This window comes from Cercospora kikuchii, assembly GCF_019650295.1.
Source record: "Cercospora kikuchii DNA, contig_00005, whole genome shotgun sequence".
Taxonomy (NCBI): Eukaryota; Fungi; Ascomycota; class Dothideomycetes; order Mycosphaerellales; family Mycosphaerellaceae; genus Cercospora; species Cercospora kikuchii.
Window position 1 is genome coordinate 354,330 of NW_025408586.1, and position 20,632 is coordinate 374,961.

Here is a 20,632-nt window from a genome sequence, read left to right on the forward strand (position 1 = left end):
ACCATAGACATGAGGTCGATGGCGGATCCATTATTAGGTTCTGATAATCCAACACAGGCCGAGGACGTTATCGACGTGGGCCTTCAACATCAGGACCTTCCTGAATTGGGATGGCAGTGGGACGACTCGCTCGCCCTCGACCCAGACTTCTCCATGGAAGACCTCGGCACATATGATCTGTTTAATGCATGCCCTGGAAATCCCTGGTTGCCCTTGCGCCCACCTGATGACCAGCATTCGGGGCACATGTCGGGCGGTCCACAGCGTCCGCCCATCGAAATACCACAGCGCTGGTTCAACAAGCGCTTCGTAGACCTGCAACCGTCTTCGAGACCCTTCACGAGTCAAACAACACTAATGCCGGGTCGAGAGCACGAGATCTCTCGAGATGCGCTTGCTGGTAGTTTGCGGAAACAACTTCCCGATGTCACGCTTCCATCCACGGGCTTTCTCAATCGCTGCATTCGCATGTTCTCCACTCAGCTTTGGCACATCATCCCCATTGTACATCTGCCAACGTTTCGTCCTGCTCAAACCAACCCACTGCTATTGCTTTCCATTTGCTCGCTTAGCGCTTTAGCTGAAGGGTCGCCAGATGCGCTGTACCACGCGGAAAGATTGTTCACTGCGATCAACAAAGCTATTCTCATATCATCGCAGCCAAGCGAAGTAGTATCGATCGAGCAGACTCTACCGATACTGCAAGCGGCGGCCATTGGGCAAACATATGCACTGCTTTCTGGAAAGACCACGGACTTGATGCTCTCCCAGCTTTACCATGGCCCGCTTGGGTTTGGCATTCTTGCACTGGAGAAACTCATGCTGCAATCCCGTGCCACGGAGCTGTCGATGTCCCCGAGTCTCGACCCAGAGCAAGACTGGAGCAAATGGATACAATTGCAGACGGTCATTCGGCTTCGGAATGCCATCCAGATTCACAACGGTGAGATTTCTGCCATTCTACATGCGCCATCCACGTTCAGGAGCGATCCTGTCAACGTGCAGACAGCAGCTCCAGATGCTCTATTCTTGGCAAAGACGCCGGCTGAATGGACTGCTGCGTCTTCCCGGAACGTATCTGTGCCTTTGCCAGTACCATTCTCTTTGTGTGCAGTGATCGAGGGTTTCATTGCAGCAGTGGGTCACGCGCGAGCAACGCCGTTTGCAGAAGTGGGCTTGCAAACGACTCAAGCACTTCTCGCCATGCTGTGCACATGGTTCGATGATTCCATCCAGCTGCTGACATCCGACAGTGCCAATAAACTTTCCGTACTGATGCTGTGTCATTCCTGCTACATACACATGCTATGCGACATGGATCTGTTCGAGAGAGCCTGCGGTAGGGATGGCGCACAAGCCGCAAGCACCGAAGAAAAGCAAACCATCAGAGACTGGGCCAGTACAGCGGACGCTCGGCGAGCTGCGTGCCACGCATTCTACATTCAGCTCCTACTAGAACGCTTCCGTCTCTCAGATGTTCCCGGTATGCACGTCGCCCGCTCATCATGGCACGCGGGCCTCCTTTTGGCGGTTTACTCTTCCTATGCCCCTATCACTGCGAATGCTGAATTATGGAAGCTCGAGGACACATTCTCCGAGTTCAACTCCGTGCGCAAGGCCAAATACTACACTGAACAGGAATGGACGAGCGCAACCTGTGACATTACGCCCGAGCGATGCAGCGCCGCGAGCTTCGCAATGGCCGCCATACTCAGACGCTTGGGCCCATGGCGCAATGCTGCGACATATGCTGATACACTCGGACATGTGATAGATCTTCTGGAGCGAGACGAGCCCCTGACTTAAGTTCAATAACAGCCCCTTCTTCTGCGCGCGACTGCGAAGTAGGCCGTACATTTCTTCGTACGCTCGGTTGCACATGATCACGGCGCAATGACATGTCTCCGTTGGCTGAATTCAACCGGTTGCACTCAATACGCCGTGCCGGGCATTCAGAATGGTACAATTCCTGGTGCAATTCAGCTTCAAGAGTCTGGAGGGCTTTCTATAATATGCCTCTGCCAATGAAAGGTGCATCTCACTTGTTCTGTTGCGCGTTGACACGCCGAGTTCATGATTGTCGCTGATCTGAATAATATCTCTGGACTTGAGAGCTCGTGTTATCTCAACTGTGTCCAGGTGCCGCCTATGCAGGTTGAAATCTGCGCCGTTTCCTGAATCCAAGTTGCTCAGGCACACCGACATCGATACCAAACCGCTTCTTCTTCGCTCTTTCTACAACTCCCGAATCTAGCACAACTTCGACGTCGGTTTCAGTAGACGTGTTCCACCACCCCAAGCTAAACAACCATCCATCGAAGAGATTCACGAATTCCTTTTCTTCCGTCTGCATCGCGTTCTTGGGAATCAATGACGCTGAGCCATTCGAGCCACAAAGTTTCGAGCTCGCGAGGAAACCCATCGTGCTAGCGATGGACGTTGGTTTGCGAGGCAGACTTCCCCTCAGGTCTGCGAGCCAGAATGCTAAGCCACCCATGAGTGTCATTACTGCCAATATAATCTGGAGGATGAGTTTCGAGACGAAGTTGACTTGAAGTCTGGAGGTCATGATTCTGAGCTTGCCAGTCACAAATTCAGCTTCCTCGGGAGTCGAATATGCTTGTCGGAAATTTGCATCGATGGCAAGACTCATGTACTTGTTGTAGAGTTTCTGAACGGCATTGATCAAGTTGTCTTGGTTGTCTTTACCTTGGAGCTCCTCGAATGGCACTCCACCTGGGCCAGACACAATATTGTCCACGAAGCCGTCGACTTGACTAAATGGATTTTCTCCGTGAGACGCATTGATTGCCGAGAGGTTCCCAATGTAAAGCTGCACACGATAGGCGAAGGATTCGAAACCTTGCGTTCCGTTCGTGAGATAATGGGATTGCCCTTCGATACGTCTGGGACCGTCGCTTCCAACAAGGGTCGGAGTTCTGGTCTGATTACCGAGATAAGTCACGTCGAGTGCGACCTGCTCAACCTTTTGTGAACATAAAAGTGCAGTGAACTCTGAAGCCTTCTTTTTTCCATCGGAAACATTGAAAGGCCCGAGTACCACACCGACTGAGGGGCAACCAACGATATTATCTGGGCCATAGGAAGGCTCGCCAAACTCCAATGTCTCTTCCGTCGTATTGCTAGAACCGTCGGACACCGTCCTATTGTGGAAGGGGCCAAGGTGTAGATCTATCAGCTTGCCAAACCAGAGTGATGCGCCGGCAGATTTGGCGTAGATTGAGTATGAGACGTTGTAGTATGCGTTTTCGCCGTACCGTCCTCCTCTTCGACAATGGCCTTCGAGTGGGAACAGAAACTCAAGGTCAGTATACGCCCCATCTTTCTCATTCCGATAAACTTTGGTGCGGTCGTTGTCTATTGCCTCGCAAAGCAGATGAGGTCGCAAAGCTTGCACCTGGAAGGTGTAATTGGAAGAGGAGCCAACCAGCGTCTCCTGCGTTTCACTTTCGATTGTCAAGCCAGTGCTCAGGTCGGGCAGCACATAATCGTCCCAGATAAGCGGACCCATCACTGCGCCTCCATGCTGAATTGTGTTAAAGGTCACGCCTGCGCCTCCATCTCCAGTCAAAGAGCTGTCTGGCCATGTGGCGTTCCACGAGTGTGCCAGTGGCAGCCGAATGGCCATTTCCTGCACGACATCTCGGTCGACGAGCCATAGACCCGAGCTGATGATCGTGAGAACGCCACCTAGTGTTCCTGCTGAATTTGATAGAGCAGAAGCCCAGTGCTTTCTTTTCAAGGATTTGTATAACGCCTTGGGCGGGAAGCTTCCGAGAACGTGAAAGTCGATACCACGTGCAGCTGGAACACTGCCACCGCGTAATAGACTGTATGGCGCAAAGAAAGACACCGCAAAATCCAAGCCATTGAATGAGGTTGCTATCAGGAACATGATTAAGGCAGAACCATAGCGTGCAAGGTATGTCGCGGAGGACTCAGCCATTGTTACATCAACTAATCCTCGGTGCTGCTTGGAGGCAGCGTACACAACTTCAAGGATAATCATCACCAGCAGTGGAGCTCCAAGCGTGAGGAGCATCATGTACGGTCTTGCGAGCAGTGGGATCCAAGGACCAGGTTTTTTCTCTGTTGCGGCTGTGCAAGGCCGCGTGGAATCCACGCCAATGCCACCGCTGCCAAGTGTCACGAACCTTCGATCTGACAATGATGCTGTAAGCTGACTAGTACGTACAGAGCCAGCAGGGACAAGCAGATTGTGCACCTCTGGACTCATCGTAAGCACAGAAGCGCTCGTGGCTATCGAGCTCGGATGCTGTGCAATGACATTGGATGGCGTCGTTCGAAGGATGCATACAGCACATGCTGCCAGTACTAGGAAGATAGCTGACATCATCCAGAAAGATATCACACCGATCTGCAGTCGTTCCTCGATGTGGACTATCTGACCACTCGCTGATTCCTTGATGGGTGTCAGGAAGTGCTTCCTTGCCATCTGTGCAGCAAGCCCATTGCACACTCTTACAGCAGAATTCAGAAGTGGGACTGGGGATAAGAATTGACTCATCTGTTCTTGTTGTTGTGTTGGCAGTGTGCGTAGAAAAAGGTACCAGATCGGTTTAGATTCAGCGGTGGCTGTCCTGCTGTTACTAAATGGATTGGGGTCCATCTGTACTGGATCGCTGGGGTCGGGGTCGTTAGGCAGTTTTGCGATCCACGTACGAGGGTCGGGAGCAGGTCCACCTAAGGACCAGTTCGGAATATCCTCACGAGCCGCCTGTAAGCTTGAGAGTAAAACTTGGCCCATGGTCTAAGCTGTCAAGTTGTCGATCTGGCCTTTCGGGCTGAGATTACCAATCGTGAAGTGCTCGAAGCTACCGTTGGTGGTGATCGGCGCGCTGTTCATAGAGTAATTTGGCTGGCACATGACTGCGGAGGTCTGACCAAAGACCATTTCAGGGTAGAATAGAATCTGACCCACAAGCGGTGGGTCCAGACTAGGCTTGTAGGTCACATTGCTGACGATAAGAGCGAAACCATAGCTGTCCCAGTCCTTGGCTTCGACATACTTTTGGTCAGAGCAAGCCAACGGGCGCAGGTAATTTTCAATCCTCGATTGCGAACAGACCGTGCTCTCCCCACGACAGTAGGCATATGTGTCCAAGTCGAGCTCTGTACTTGAGCAAGATGGGATGGCCAGACGCACTTTTCGAGCGCCGTTACCATACTCCTCTTTTTGGAAGATAACATCGGCGACCTCACATCTGTATTCTGGCCTGAAAATATCGACTTCTGATGTGATGCTTTGGAAAGTCTGTTCGGTGGCGGGCTCGAAGGATTGAAACGTCAAGCTGTCCTGTGTACCTTTCGGTGATTCCACATTGTCTTGTAGGATGCCTAGGTATTGATGTACTGCAACTCCATCAATGCCTTGGTTATATGAAAGTGGCACTATGGGGTTGGCCTTCCAAAACTCATGAGCGCTGAAACTGGTTGTGAGTGTGATGTTGGTCAAATCGTTCGTAGTGACAGGCACTAGAACCAGCAGACCAGTTGAAAGCAGTGCCATAAGTTTCAGAAGAAAGAACCCCGCGATCGAGCAGATGACAGGCCAGTGTCGCAATTCCATGGCCTTTGTGAAGCTCGTGTAATTGATCGGTCCGATGTAATCCAGGAGCAGACTGCGGTCTGCGGTGGCTGGCCCTCGCTGGAGCTCCTGCCACGGCTGCAATATCTTGCAGTAGTAGTCGACCTGACGCCACAGGCTTACAACAATGACAAGAATGGCAGTGGGTCCATACGTCCAGGTGTAATGGTTCTGGGTGAAGGTAGGGCGGAAGCCGTTCCGGCTTCTGTTAACAAGCCACAGGGTGATGAGGGAGGCCGCCAGCGCAACGAACAATGTAGCGAACGCTATCAGCGTGGTCTTGTGAAGCCATGGCGATGATCAGTGCTTCGGTTTGGGAAAGTCTTGTGCTTTGGGCGAGTCCGAGTCGGATGACTGTTCGGCATCTTCAATTACGTTCGAGAGTGGCAGTACTTCATCTTCTTGAATATTGTCCTTGGATATGCTGGGCAACGGTCGTCGAGGAATGTTATGCTGGGAGTGTCTTTCGTGTCCGAAATAAGCATTTGTATGGCTCTCTGCATGCGTAGCGTCCATCGTGAGTCGTTTCTTGCCTCGAGGATGCATTAGGGAAAGACGAACGTGATGTCGCCACCAGGGAGCCAGCTTGGATCATATCTGTCCTCTCGACTGTGTGCACAAGCTGAAGTAGATCCTGCGTGCGGCTGAGCAGTCTGTAACAGCTTTTTGGTCGCACGAGGAGTTTGCGCAGTCATTGGACCTACAACAAAGGCCTCAGCCACAGAATGATAGAGTTCGCTGCCAAGGGAGGACAGCATGGCCAATAAGACTGAACGAATATTTGGACATGATCTCTATTCCGATCATGTGCAGCCGTTACGGTTTTTGGCCAAAGTGGAAGTGGCCATTGGCTGTAAAAGTTGTCCAAGTTTCGTCTTGTTGCCGCCAAGGTTGCCCCTATCGTGGGATGTCACAGCGGTATGACACTTCTTCATGCCAAGATCGAACTCGAGGTGCACAGCAATGTATATATATCCGATTTGCCAGGCCATGATCGCACGGCATGGGTTACAATGCGGTAGATGCAATGCAGGGCAAACCGCATAAGGGTCGAGGCACCGGGCCACTAGCAGGCATTGCCCTGCCCAGCAGCGTAGGCTTCACCAACCTTTCGTGACCTCGAGGACTCTCCACTTGCGAATAGCTTACATCTCCTACCTCTCAGAGCACAATCGGCTGTTCGTGGACTGAAAGAGAACACTGTACGTGCGAGCTCGTGGTAAATTGATTGCCAAAAACAACACCAGGTTCCATGCTGCCATCAGCTCTTTCTTGGAGACCAGTCGTGACTAACACGGATTTTCTTTCGTAGCCCCACGGCCAGTAGCAGAGGCTGCGCTTGTGGTGTCGAGAAGGAAGCTACAAGCTTGCAGTGTACCAGAAACTGGTGACCACCGCGCTGTCCTGCAAGATGTGGCCACCTCAGAGGCCTTGCGGCGCTCTCGAAGCGAGCTGTCGGCGTTACAGGGCTGAAAGCCATCGACCTGGAAGCGGCTGGATACCTCCGGTAGTCTTCTCCATCGCCAGCTACTTGTACATCGTATGCCATGCCGTGTATCTGTCCGACAGGATCTTTGTGCCAGCTTGGGTTTGAAAGTTCCGGTGGGTTGCGTGATGGGCCTTATCGTTGCAGGCGGATGATGGCTTTGCGATGTTTGCAGTACTTCTGAATCCGAAGGACAAATCGATGACTGCATTCAAAGCCGTGTCCCCTTCATATTGTATCCAGCCTTTGCTAAACACTTTTGGGTCCGCCGATATGCCATATACATTCGCTTCAGCAAGATTGCATCGAGCAGAACCATGACAATAATCGTGATACTGCAGCATTGATCAGTCAGTTTGCATAGAAATGCGATTGTTTCCAGACCTTACCAAACCATCGGTAGAATGACTGCCACCATACCCCATGCTTGTTGTCCGCTGTCATTAGCTGACAAGAAGTCGCTGCCGAACGTGTCATCGGGCGCCGACCACGTCCTAGGCCATTCCACCAGATTCCATAGCACTAGACCCATTTGACAAATGTCAAGGCTGCTGCTAAACAGAACGATGTACGTGGCATACATGTGTGGTGTGTTTAGTTTAGAAGTGGTGATAATCAGATGATGCTGGATCCTCTGCAGATCTCGAGACATAGCAAATGATACCAAGAGGCAGGTGTTGAACACAGTTGCCAGTACCGCCTAAAGTGAAGATGCCCGTTAGCAGAAATACCGTAGCATTACGAGGCGACTAGGGAGGGACTGTGTGCAGCGTCCAGGTAACCTACCCATGCATCCGCATATTCCGCAGTTCGATCAGAGAAAGAGCGAAATACTTGGACCGCCAGAGCCAAGTCTAGCACAACAAGTACAGGACGGCCCAGAAGCCAGTAAGCTACAAAGCACCTCGGGTGAAAGGTAGCACTTGACAACTTGGACCAACCGAAGTACCTGTCTCTGATCCAGTAGTCATGCTCGAATTGCTGACTGGGTTGATCGTAGTATCGTGGAATCAAGCTTTCGTCATGTTGTTCGTCGAGTAAGATTCCGGCACTCCTGGACAACACTTCTATGCTTCCAATATATTTGCGGATTCTGCGCCGGGATGAAATGGCGCGAGAGGTAACTAATGTGCCGTAAATTGTTAAAGTGACTGAGCACAGCCTGTATGGTGATTTAGCGACGAGACTTGAGCGCTCCAGATGTCAAACCCACAAAGAAAGGATCAAGCTGACCAAGAGTGACCGCGCTCGTCCTCTTGTGATGGACTCTGCTGATTCCGAACGTAGAGTTCGGAAGTCTGGGGCATAGATGGCAATGATGTGACAGAGAGCATAGTCGCAGATCACGAACGGCATGAGAATCAGTATCACCGGTGTCGGGATGAATCGAGACTTCGAACAGCGAAGCTCAGTCTTTTCGAGCAGCCCTCGAGATACCCAGGTGCCAAAGACGAAGAAGCTAACAGTTATTATGGCCAGAGCCTGCGACAGCGAGTAGAAAGGTCAGCAAGTGGTTGTCTCAAGGGACAAATCGATCCACACATACTGCTAAGAACAATGCTGGAATCCATCGCTTTGTGTAGTCGTCGTACATCTCTGAAGGCGAAGCGGGTTTCATTCGGGAAATGTTGTAGGTCGCCCATCCGAGAAAGCCAAGTTCAACCACACCCAGCAGAAGACTGCGGTTGACAGCTAGGCGCATTCTTCGACCGACTCCCTCGCCGAGGCGATGGAGTGAGCATCCCATTTTGTCCTCGAATATGCCTCGATCAAGAGATTATACTGCAACAGAGTGGTGGTGAGTGAAAGACGTGGCCAGTCTACAGCCAGCGACGCACTCCACGCAACAGGCAGATCCAGGGACCAAGCGGCCGCATATGTCTTGCTGCATGCACGTGCTTTGATTTGCTGTCGCTGTGATGAGCGGGAGCGGAATGCTTGTTTCAGCTTAGTGTGGCGTGAACGAGGCTGTACAGCCTGATGTAGGTGTGTCGAATCACGACAGGACGGGGCGCAAGGTCGTGCAGCCTTGCGAAGGCACAGCCTTGTGTACTCGCAGCCTTGCGGTCGCACAGGTATTCTGCTGGCAAGAAAGCACGAGCCGCTGTGGTTGCAGAAGCAAGCTCAGCTCGATAAGTTTAGCAAGTGCCATCTCCTGATCTGTCTCACTGGGCGACTTGCTTGTGTTGTATGCGATCTCAGATATGCCTTCCAGAGGATTGCAATACCGCGTCAACGGCATCTCCATCTGCAAGAAGTGCAGCGACTTCGAATTGGAGTGCGTCGCGCACATCTATGTCTTGAGAGAAAGTTACGAAGACAGCCTCACTCTACGACCAACTGCGACCACACTGCATAACACGTTTGCGGAACTGCAGGCTTCGGCAAAGCTAGGCTGCAATCCATGTTTGATATGGCATAAAGCCATCTTGAATGCCTGCCACTCTAGCAAAGATGAGGACCTGCTATACCAGAGTCATACGCCTGTGATACTGGTGCCACCCACCGCTGCCACGAACACGGGCTTCTGGATTGAAATTTCGAGCCCGATGGAAACAAAAGTAAGATTGGCACCAACTCGATCAGCATCATGGGCAAGATTCGACGCTGGCATAAATCGGGACCCGTTTGATCGGGAAATCTGGCAAGATGTCAAAAGGCAACTCTCCAACTGCCGAGACAAACACGAAACCTGCAGACTGCACCCCGGCTCCGGCAAGCTTCCTCGCAGATTGATCCACCTGGAAGACAACGACTCAGCCCGATTACGCGAGACGGCAGACTTGCCGCAGAAGCCTGATTATCTCGCTTTGAGTTACCTCTGGGGAGGCGATCAAGCAGTCAAGTTCACTACTCAGCAGAAGCGTAGACTGAACGCAGGTGTACCCAGGAATGAATTCCCCATGACGATCCAAGATACCTTCAAGGTGTGCAGGCTCTTGAGCATATCTTATGTCTGGATTGACGCTCTATGCATACGCCAAGACGACGATGGAGTGGACTTCCGTGAGGAATCGGAGAGAATGGACCAGATTTACGGTTCCGCGATCATTACACTCATTGCCGCCAAAGCGCAAGGTGTTCAAGAAGGTTTCCTCATGCCTCGCCCTATGGAGCAATGCGAAGTCGATCCATGGAAGACAGACTATGCCGACCAGATGCTGATGATACCACGTAAAGGCCTCACCGAAGTACGAGCCATGAGTCCACTTGCGAAGAGAGGTTGGTGTTTCCAGGAAGAGCTTCTGTCTGCCAGGCTGCTGTACATGACGGGTCACGGTGTTTTCTGGTCGTGCTTGGAGAGCAAATGGGCAGAGCATGGCAGCTCTGAGGGCGACGTTCCATACAATTCTCCGGTGTTACTTGACCCGCATTTTTTCGTTAGAAGCCCCGATCGACTGTCTGACTGGGATCGCCTCGTAAATCAATATTCCATGAGAGACGTGACCTTTGCCAGAGACCGACTGCCGGCAGTTCGCGGTCTTGCGAATTCAATCGAGCAGCGGAGCGGAGACGAATTGCTCCATGGCATGTGGAGAGGTCGTCTGCCAGTGCAACTTCTTTGGATAAGCCTGGAGCTGAAGTCTCCTGTTGCACATCGGGAGGGCGCGAGTATCTATAGGGATGCTCCTTCTTGGTCTTGGGCCTCAACACCACCAGCACAGGCGATCTTGATGCCTGATTCTCAAATATCGCATGCCAAAGCAAATTTGTTGGCCGTACAAGAGGATGGTAGAGATACATACCTCGAGCTGCACGGCAGTGTACGTCCGCTGCTGACAGATCATCGGCGTCTTGACGAGTGGCCTGTGAAAGGAAAGCCCAGCGAGGGACCGGCACGAGCCATAGACTCCGTGGAGAGTTCGGAGGCCAGCTTGTGGGCTATGATAGAGGCCGAGATCTTCGTTCGCGAGGAAGGTCGGGGCCCAGTCGTGGTCCAGCTGGACAGGACTCCAAGTGTGCCAGTGCAAGAGCTAGTATGCTTCGAGATCAACTACAGGGGCTTCTTGCTGCTTGAGCCCATCAGCAAGAGAGAAAGACTGTATAGGCGTGTTGGCTGCTCTCAGCTGCACGATGATTCGAGATTCTTTGCCTTGGGAGCGGCAACAACAGTCAGAATATTCTAGAGGTATTTGCGCATATACAGCCTGTCTGCTCAGATCGACCATAGTTACCGCGAGATCGATACATCGTGCCTTTGCTTCAATGTCAATGAGGCTTTCAGTCACGAGGTTGCGGTTGCCGAACATTCAAATGGTCCGGTGGGCTGTGTGCCTGCAAAAGTGGTATCGATCCTTGAGCGAGGTCGCACGCCAGGCCACCTTGAACACTGCATCTGCACGAAGCAATCTAGTGTCGACTTCTGCGTGCGTACCGTCCATCGTGAGCCGGGTCCTACCTCAAGGCTGCATCGCTGAAGGATGAACGTGATGCCGCCACAAGGGAGCGTGTACCGCAGCAGATGCGGCACTTGCAAGCACTGTACAGGCATCTTTGTCGACAACCAGGCGGCAATTCAATCCTAGACCTGGCAGATCCGGATTGAACATCCTGCTACGGACAGCGGAGCGCGTAAAGCACCTCCGAGGAGAAAGATGCCACATTATCATGGCGCATTATCGATTCATTCAAGCACTATTCGAGAGCCCTACTATCTTTTGGCCCTGCACGCCACTGGCCACTTCCATCATGACACTATCCACCACCTTTCCGACACGTTCGACGATCTCATCCACCTCATCCTGGCGGACAATGAAAGGCGGCATCAGAAGAAAGTGGTCACCTCTACGTCCGTCCACTGACCCCCCTGCCGAGAAGAGGCATACGTCGTAGCCGCGCGACAGGCCCCTCAACCTCATTCTCTTTGAAATTTGCAAAGCCGGATCGAACGGCTCCTTCGTTGAAGCATCTTTCACAATCTCAACGCACCAAAAGAACCCACGGCCTCGCACATCGCCAATATACTGGTTGTCGTGGAACCGATCCCTCAGCCGCTGACCGAAATAATCACCAAGGACAGCCACATTCTGCACCAAATTCTCACTGCGGATGATCCTCTGTACCTCAAGTGCCCCAGCGCAGGCTACTGGGTGACATTGGTACGTCTGGCCGTGTTCGAAATATCCCGAGCCTTGCTCCAACCCTGCAACCACTTTGTCGTTAAAGAGGACAGCCGATATCGTTGAGTAGCCGGCACCCAAGCCCTTACCCACTGCCTGGATGTCGGGGACAATACCCAACTGCTCCCACGCATGGAAAGTGCCCGACCTTCCCAAACCACACATAATCTCGTCAAAGATTATAAGCGCCCCGTGTCTGTCGCATACTTCCTTCATTGCCTCGAAGTATCCTTGCACTGGAGCCACGCAGCCCAGTGTCTATTGATGATCGGTTAGCAAAACCACGATGAGAGTGTCAAAGAACACGACACTAACCGTGCCTACGATAGGTTCCACGACGAATGCCGCCACTTTGTGCGGACCGACTCGCTGGAATTCTGCCTCCAACTCCGCCTGCAACCTTAGCACGTATTCCTCCTCGCTTTCACCTTGCCGCAGTCCACGGAATGGATTGCATGCCGAGACTCGCGACACATTGTCCATGAGAAGCTCTTGAAATGGAGCTTTGCGTCCTTTGAAGTCTCCGAGAGATAAAGTTCCCAATGTACAACCATGCCAGGAGCCCTCTCTTGCAATGAAGTGCGAGCGCGGGGATTTCGGACTCATGGACAAATGATACGTCCGCGCGAGCTTGACGGCAATTTCCATGGCTTCCGAGCCTGACCGATGTTAGCAGACATCTTGCAGTTTACAAAAGCTTGTCTTACCGGATCCAGTCAAGCAAGCTCTTGCCATTTGTCTCTTCGTAGTCGCAACCAATTCGTCTGCGAGGTCGTGTGAAGGGTCGTTCTGAAAGTAACCCGGATGGGCGTACGAGACCTTGTCAAGTTGGGCAATTATCGCATCTTTCACCCTGCGGTCACCATGACCTATCGATGCGACAGCAGCACCGCAGGTCGAGTCAATGATCTTTTGGCCATTGCTGAGAGTGTAGTAGATTCCCGAAGCTTCTGCAACAAATGGTAGCCCACTCTGTTGGACACTCTGATAGAACAAAGACGGTTCTTTGATCGAACCCATATTGGATGAACTGTGAAGGCAAACACTGGTCGGTATACTCACGTTCGTAGGACTCAGGTGCTGTCTTTAATCAACTCTTGCGGTGTAGGTCCTCGTCACCGACCGGCTCAGCTGAGCCGCTTCCGCCTCATCACGACGATAACGACGATGGTATGCGGTTGAGAAACCTGCATGGGCAGCGTATCGCTATCTCCGAGAATACTGCAGCTGTTCGACCCTGTCCTTTTATATGTTCTCTTTCTAGTGCGAAAGCAGATGTTGCAAAGCGGACGGCTCGGGTCAGTCGGACCGTACCTAAACGGGTGTTCGGAATCGCAATGCTTAGATTGGGCATGGTTTCATCTCTGAGCAGAGATCCGCACAGCCACACATGTTGCTCGAACATGTGAATTTCAGACCCTCGTTGCTGACTCAAAGATGCGCACGGCCAGCAGACGCTCTCTGCAGGCCGTCGGTTAGCAGGGTTTGTAATTCCTCAGCATGCGAGCCGCGGTCTATCATGCAATCACCCAATCTCGGACCTTACGCGAGGTGCTGAGTCTTGACGAATACAGCTTGTGGGCTGGCGCATTCTGGCGAGCATGACTCCACGGTTATCGAGAGGTCGCCAACTCCTAGTTACATATCGGTGCCAGACATCTTTCGCTGTGCTGGCATGCGGGCCACCTGCGAGGTCTGCACGGTGGTTAGTCTAAAACCACCAATCGGCATGATGACGCGGAATATCGCAGAGGCGCACTGCCAAGGATTTCGCAAAAGGATTGAAATTCCCAAGCAGGCGAATTGCACCAAAAAACCACAGATCTTCAGTAGCTCCTCAAGATTGGCGAACACGATTAATCAAGCTAAAACATTACCGGCAACCGGAATCTCAGTCGGCAGAGGCAAATCCAATAATATCCATTTTGCCAAACCGGAGCGCGGGGAAAGAAAAAAGCGTCCACCAGAACCCGCAAGCGTTCTGTGGTTTCATTGCTTTTGCGAACCCTCGCTGCCGTTTGGAACACCATTGGCGCAGCTCGTTGCCGTCATCTTGTCTGAACCAGACTGGTTACTAGTGTACCATTCAGCGAGTCATGCTTAATTACGTCGGATGATGTCTTCTGGGATCACTTAAAATGCTTAAGGTGGTAGGACGCACGTAGGCAGAATCTAAGGTACTTCACATCTTTCTATCTCAATCACCTCGCGTGGTTGCTCGACTGAGCCATCAATCCTCTCGCGAGTGAGCTCTTTGTTCTGACGTGCCTCCGTTGCGTCCACGGACTCAGCAAGAGTGCATACAATGGAAACGGTGCTGTTCTGACGAGTCCCCTGAAGCGCTTGGCTCTACTCAGTTGAACGAATCCAGCATGGAAGCGAGATCAACAGCAAATGAGCGGACCGCACTGCTCGGGGCGGATAGGTCTTGTGGACATCGAGAAGAGCGGCAGGAATGCGCTGCCGGTGGTGATGAACAGGTCGGGAAGGACAATCGCCTGCTCACAACGTGCCGACTTGCGGCGGCATACTACAGCTTTGTTGTCGTAGGAGCTTGGGACGGATCGTACGGTGTAAGTTGCGCCCAACTGCAAACATCAAAGCCAAAAGCACTGCTAACATATCCATTACTGTGAACAGTCCTTAGTTGTGTACGTAAGTTTGATGGTCAGCTTCGCGACCCAAAACGGAACTGACACAGATCTCCAGCTCCGAGAGTCTTACTCCCTCTCCTACCTGACCGTATCCTTCGCCCTCCTCGCACCAGTCGTCGGCTACACCATCTCCGCCTTTCTGACCAGCACGATTCATAACCGCCTCGGCTACCGCGGCATCGCATTGATCGCATCAGGATGCCACTGCATTGCAGCCTTCTCGGCGGGGCAAAATCCACCATATCCTCTGCTCGTGATGATCTTCATGCTCGCCGGCTTAGGCAACGGAATCGCCGATGCATCGTGGAACTCCTGGATCGGCAGCATGCCCCGCGGGAACGGACTGATGGGGCTTCTACACGGTTTCTATGGAATTGGAGCGGCCTGCTCGCCGGCGTTGGCCGCTGTGCTGCTTGAGCGGGCGGGTCTGCATTGGACGATGTTCTATAGGCTTCTGGGGGTTGTTTCATTGCTGGAGCTTTTCGTGGTTTCGATGGCGTTCTGGGGAGCTGGCAGCAAAGCCGCAAAGTCGGAAGCTGGCGAGCCGCATGCGAGTATATTCCAGACTTTCGGGTACCCGTCGACATGGATCATCAGCTTGTTCGTCTTCCTATACGCTGCGACCGAGATCTCCCTGGCGGACTGGATATCATCCTACCTCATCGATGTTCGTGGCTTCGGTCGGCCGACTGGTAATAGCCTTACCGCTGGCTACTGGATTGGACTGACACTAGGACGAGTGGTGGTAGGCTTCCTCGCGTCGAGGATGGACTGGGGGAAAGCCACAGTCACGGGATGCTCCATTTTGTGCTACTTTGCGTGTTTCTTCTTCGTCCTGGTTTCCGATACTGGTCTTTGCGCACTCGGCATTGCTATGATTGGCTTCTTCCTCGGACCGTTGTTCCCAGAGGCGGTAGTCATGCAAGCTAGGCTTTTGCCGAAGCAGATACAATTGGCAGCAATCGGGTTTGCTGTTGCTTTTGGCAGTGCAGGCGGGAGTGTGGGTCCTTTTTTGGTGGGCATCGCGGCTGATCAGCAGGGGATAGTGGTACTGCAATGGTTTGTCCTTGGAATGCTTGGTGGCTGTGTCCTGTGTTGGCTAGCTCTTCCTCGACCTGACGTTAAGGATAGCGCATACAAAGAGGCAGACAATAGGGCTGATCTATAGCCATTGTGTCGAGGCCATAGAGCATTTACTATAATTGGAAGTTCTCTCACTCGCAAATTATACCAGTCGACAGTACTGTGCGAATGGCTTGCAAAGGTTGTCTCTTTTTCCTTTCTTTTTTTTTTTTGCTATGCACGCGTTGCGTCAACGTTTCGCATTATATGTCATCGAGTTCCTATGATCTTTCCGCCGCAAAGACCTCGGCGATCCAAAGATAAAGATGACATTTCTTGACCGGGAAACTTGTAATGATGAATGCTATTAGTAAGCAACACAACAAGCTTGCACTGTATTGCAAGAGGAGATGGTGTATTATTAACAGCAGCAATCCATGAAGCCAACCAGATTCACGATAGGGATCTTCAAACCCAATCTACATCTGCAACTCGCTAACTACCAACTAGCCTTATCAGCCTGCAGGAATAACCAAGGGCTGCGCTTTCCGCTTCCGTGCAATACACCTGCATTGCAGCCCGGTCGCACGCGGGGCACCGGCTCCGACTGCTCCACCGTCTACTGTGTCTCTCACCAACCGTCGATATAATCTATTGGCGCGACAGCGGTGTAGAAGAAGCGAGGAGGGCCCCACGACTGCTTGGGCCGCGTCCCGTGTTGCCGTGCTCGAGCATGATGGCGCAGGCTCCACCATGGAAGCGATTCCCCCTACCATTGTCCACCAGAGAGTGATGTGTATCCACTACCCCGGCACTCGCGACCGCCCACTGTACCTTGACCACCTCGACTCGCCGCTGGCACACCTTGAACCTGATCGTCGACACTGCCGCAGAAGATCAGCGAACTGTCGATTGCATACCGTACCGCCGTGAATATACCACATTTGCACGAAGCAACTGGCGTGAATGGTAGCATGGCCCGTTTTCGCAGCGAGACAAGTTGGGCCATCCCAAATGGCATACATCCCAAATGGCATAATGCTCCGGTCTCGAAACTGTATATCATTCGGAACGCTGCCCATTGGTAACCGCAATGAAGCACGAAGCAGGGATCGATACTGCTTTCCTCGTCCCACCTCGTTGCGATTCTTCTGGAAAATGCGAGGAACGTTGCCCACATCATCGCAGGTTCCAGTGAGAGTCACGTCGCCTGTTTCTACCCTCAGTGATCAAATCCAATCAATCTCTCATTCTCCAAGAATCGCTATAACTCGAATTCGAAGAATCTTGCCGCTGTCTCTCAATGATGAAAGAGGACTTTCGAAATACTTCACCAATCTCATTTAAGTCGTTATTCCAAAGACCAGCAGATCCCAGTTCTCCCTTACACGTTTCCCGAAAGTCAGCCGGCATTTGCGAAAGTTGTCTGTCTAGATGCCCAGCTATCTCGACACGAAGCTCTGGTTCTGATATTGTGATTCCGTTCGCTATGTTCTGCCTCGCATATTTCTGAACAATCCAACGGAAGGCGTAACAGAATGATTTTGAAAGCGCCTCAGGGTGATGGAAAAGACACTTCAGAGGTGTGGCGGTCGGAGCTTTGAGCGCATAGATCAGCATTGGCATGGGTGCACGTCCTGCTTTTCTTTCAAAATGAAGAAAGTCGAATTTGAAGAGCCATTCCAGAACATCTTCGGGAAGAGCCAGTAGTTTGCTAAAAAAAAAAAAATGCTTGCGCATCTAACACGCTCCAGATCTTCCTATGGCACAGCGAGCTTATATAGTACTCGCCATCAAGTGGTCTGAAATCAGCCTCACGGCTTCTGCCTTCTTTGCATGCTAACAAGAACGGCATAACTTTGTCGTTGATATCGTTCGGTCTCTTCGCAGATGGGTCAGCGCCAAGGCCAAGAAGTAAACTGGCAGTCTGCTCGTCGTTTTGTATCGCAACGAGTCCAAGCGGAGTCCTGCCCAAAGAATCAAATACGTCAACAGTGTTAAGGATGGTGCGGTAATACTTAGCCAAGAATTTGATGATATTGTCAGCCTTCCGAGTTGCAATAGCGTCATGCAGCAGGGGCCACTGGCACAGCTGCGTCCGAATGGTCTCTGGGTTCGGATCGAATGTGAGCAAGGCCTTTAGCGCAGTCTCATTACGCAGCCGCGTTGGTTTGGCCAGCGCTTTGGCATATGAAGTAGTCAAGTTGGCGTCGCGGAAGTGTTGGACCATATTTTTTTTTACCACATCCGTATGCTGCGCCTCAACAGCTACCACCAGTGCTGGCTTCGGACGCTCATCAGCGAGCTTGAGTGCAATCCTGGTGCCATCGGTCGGCGATTTATTCTTCCAGGCCTCAATGAGCAGTTCGATTGCTTGCAGCTGCCCATGTCGCGCAGCGAACCAGACCGCATCTCTGTCGTTGTCGAGCTCACTCAAACTGAGATTCTTGGTGTCAGTGAGAAATTCCAGCACTTTATTGCTGCCGTTCTCGGCTGCAAATAGCAACGCCGGTCTTGTCTGTGGTACAGACGGGCTGGCATTGTAATTTTCCGACATGAGCTCTCGAACGAGGTCGACATGGTCTCGTTGGGCAGCGTAAAGCAACGCAGTCATACGGCCGTTGGAGTACACATAATCTTTCTCCGCATCATGCTTCAATGCGTGACGAATCTTCTTCATATGTCCAGCCCTCGAAGTATGAATGAGATCGTCGTCGGTGCCAATGATGCTCGGATCCTAATCTTTGTGGTAGCGAGGGAATTTGAGCTCATGTGTCTCTCGGCCTTTCCACAACTTATTGCCTACTTGCCATATCAACACGTAAAGCCAGTGTACAGCACCTGCAATGGCAAGCACGAGAGCAACGCTCTAGCCTCAGTCAGTGATACTGGCGTCGAGTGGAAGCCGAGCCACGAAGGCCTCTAGACTGGATATCGCGACCACTGCGGAGGGGACCCAGTCGACTCATTTCGAAAACATCGTGCCCGGTAAGGAAGCACAAGGATGTTTACATATCTCGCCTTTGTCATCATCGGTGTCCTGGTCGGCTGGTGCTAGTTCTGACCAATGTTACTCGATGCTATCGAAGCTGAAAGTGTGACAACAGTCGTGCCAAATGCCATGCAAGAGGACAAGGCCACATATAGCGATATTTATCCACACTGATCCGGATGGGCCGGTGCAGGAATCGATTCGGTTCCACCAGACAAGAATTCATACAGTCTAGGCCCTTGTAGTTGGGCCGTATGCGGGCAAGCATGGCTACGATATTCCCATAGGCAACCAACTGGTTGAGGGCGGAGGCGAAGATGAACTTCAAGTATGTTTAGCGGAATTCGTCATGTGCAATGTGGCGGCCGTAAGATCGAGGCTTATACATACCAATACCACCTCGGGAGAGGTAAGCTGCGGATACCCGGAAGTTGTGCTTTAACTGAATTGAAGTTGAGATAGAAGAGGGCTGACAGCAGGTCAACAGTCCGCCATTTTACATTTGCAGAAGTTGGCTCGATGGTAAAGACTCACTGAGCAGCAGTGCGCTTCCGATTTCCTTGGCGGCACTGTCTTCCCTGTTTCCGGCACCACTTGATTGATCGACCTGTGCTGCTTCCGTCGAGCGTATGAGTCCATTTTCGTCTTGGGTAGGATGTGATTTCGAGTTTAAAGGAGATACCACACGTTTTGGCAATGCTCTCACTTCCTGACTGAGCTTGGTCCACGGTGTCTGGGTCACGATCTTGCAGCCATAGCAGACGGCATAAAGCGTTAGAACGACTGTTTAGAAGGCATACTGCGCGGCGTCATAGCCATTCATTGCTGACCTTCGTAACTTGCATTGTTGGAGAATGCTGCTGGTGCCCATGGCCACGAGAGAGTGAAAGTCACTGCTCTTCACTGGCAGCCTTGTACATATTACAGTGATCCGCCAGCGATCCTGCATTTCAGCTCATGCCAGGCAACCGTGGTACACCACGAATGTGGCTAACCTGGAGGTGACACCACATTTGGGCCGGAAGCTCGTGGTGGTCATCGCAGGGGCAGCACGAGGACTCCAACAGGCTGGGGAGATGGCTCACATGCTACGAGGTGTGTCAGCTCGTTGGTGGCGTCGGCGTTGAGCAGCTCGATGGCAGTGTGCATGGTGTACATGTCCAAGAAGGAGGGATGTCACGGTAGGAGGTGTGGTCACGGAGGGAGGTCTTGTCCCGGGCGCTTCGCTTCGCCATCCGCCGGAGTTCCCCCGCGTCCCGAGCTCCGACAAGGATTCGAAGGCGAACCAGGCAAGATATCGTATTCTTCTGCACTTCACCTGTTTTCTGCTCTACACACCTCTGCTACTCTTCATGCGAGACCCGTACCCAATGAACACTTGGTGCACTACTGCTGATGCAAGCCGGACACCGTTCGTGCTCCGCCCGCCTCACGCCGATGTCGCGTCCTGCGCCTCGCACTGTAAGACATTCTGCTCAAGAGCAGTCGCTCAGAAAGCAACAGCAATGAGAGTGATTGAGAAGCCTCACGCGAGATGATTGCTGCTCATGAAGGTCCTGGCCGCATACCGTCCCCTCGGCGGTCCCAGGAACAGTCGAAGGATGACCGATTTTCCAGCGGCGACGCCATGCCAGCTGGAGGCGCTCAAGCCCAACACGAATGTGGCGGCCACGTTGACTCTCAGCGCAG

The 20,632-nt window shown here is 52.2% G+C and overlaps 6 protein-coding genes across 6 annotated transcripts; 3 read left to right on the forward strand and 3 right to left on the reverse strand.

Moving 5' to 3' along the window:
- Nucleotides 1–153: 153 nt before the first annotated feature.
- On the forward strand, nt 154–1,806 carry CKM354_000792900 (uncharacterized protein; the record flags this gene model as incomplete). The annotated part of the gene is made up of 1 exon (XM_044803291.1): nt 154–1,806. The coding sequence occupies one exon, from the start codon at nt 154–156 to the stop codon at nt 1,804–1,806; it is 1,653 nt and encodes a 550-aa protein (XP_044659226.1).
- A 340-nt stretch (nt 1,807–2,146) lies between these two features.
- Nucleotides 2,147–3,916, reverse strand: CKM354_000793000 (uncharacterized protein; the record flags this gene model as incomplete). Its single annotated transcript, XM_044803292.1, has 1 exon — nt 2,147–3,916. One exon carries the CDS (start codon nt 3,914–3,916, stop codon nt 2,147–2,149), a length of 1,770 nt encoding a protein of 589 aa, XP_044659227.1.
- A 5,403-nt stretch (nt 3,917–9,319) lies between these two features.
- Nucleotides 9,320–10,446, forward strand: CKM354_000793100 (uncharacterized protein; the record flags this gene model as incomplete). Its single annotated transcript, XM_044803293.1, has 2 exons — nt 9,320–10,306; nt 10,372–10,446. The coding sequence occupies 2 exons, from the start codon at nt 9,320–9,322 to the stop codon at nt 10,444–10,446; spliced, it is 1,062 nt and encodes a 353-aa protein (XP_044659228.1).
- A 1,297-nt stretch (nt 10,447–11,743) lies between these two features.
- Nucleotides 11,744–13,255, reverse strand: CKM354_000793200 (uncharacterized protein; the record flags this gene model as incomplete). The annotated part of the gene is made up of 3 exons (XM_044803294.1): nt 11,744–12,493; nt 12,551–12,894; nt 12,943–13,255. The coding sequence occupies 3 exons, from the start codon at nt 13,253–13,255 to the stop codon at nt 11,744–11,746; spliced, it is 1,407 nt and encodes a 468-aa protein (XP_044659229.1).
- Nucleotides 13,256–14,607: 1,352 nt separating this feature from the next.
- Nucleotides 14,608–16,057, forward strand: CKM354_000793300 (uncharacterized protein; the record flags this gene model as incomplete). Its single annotated transcript, XM_044803295.1, has 2 exons — nt 14,608–14,808; nt 14,945–16,057. 2 exons carry the CDS (start codon nt 14,608–14,610, stop codon nt 16,055–16,057), a joined length of 1,314 nt encoding a protein of 437 aa, XP_044659230.1.
- Nucleotides 16,058–17,665: 1,608 nt separating this feature from the next.
- Nucleotides 17,666–18,631, reverse strand: CKM354_000793400 (uncharacterized protein; the record flags this gene model as incomplete). Its single annotated transcript, XM_044803296.1, has 1 exon — nt 17,666–18,631. The coding sequence occupies one exon, from the start codon at nt 18,629–18,631 to the stop codon at nt 17,666–17,668; it is 966 nt and encodes a 321-aa protein (XP_044659231.1).
- Nucleotides 18,632–20,632: the final 2,001 nt, after the last annotated feature.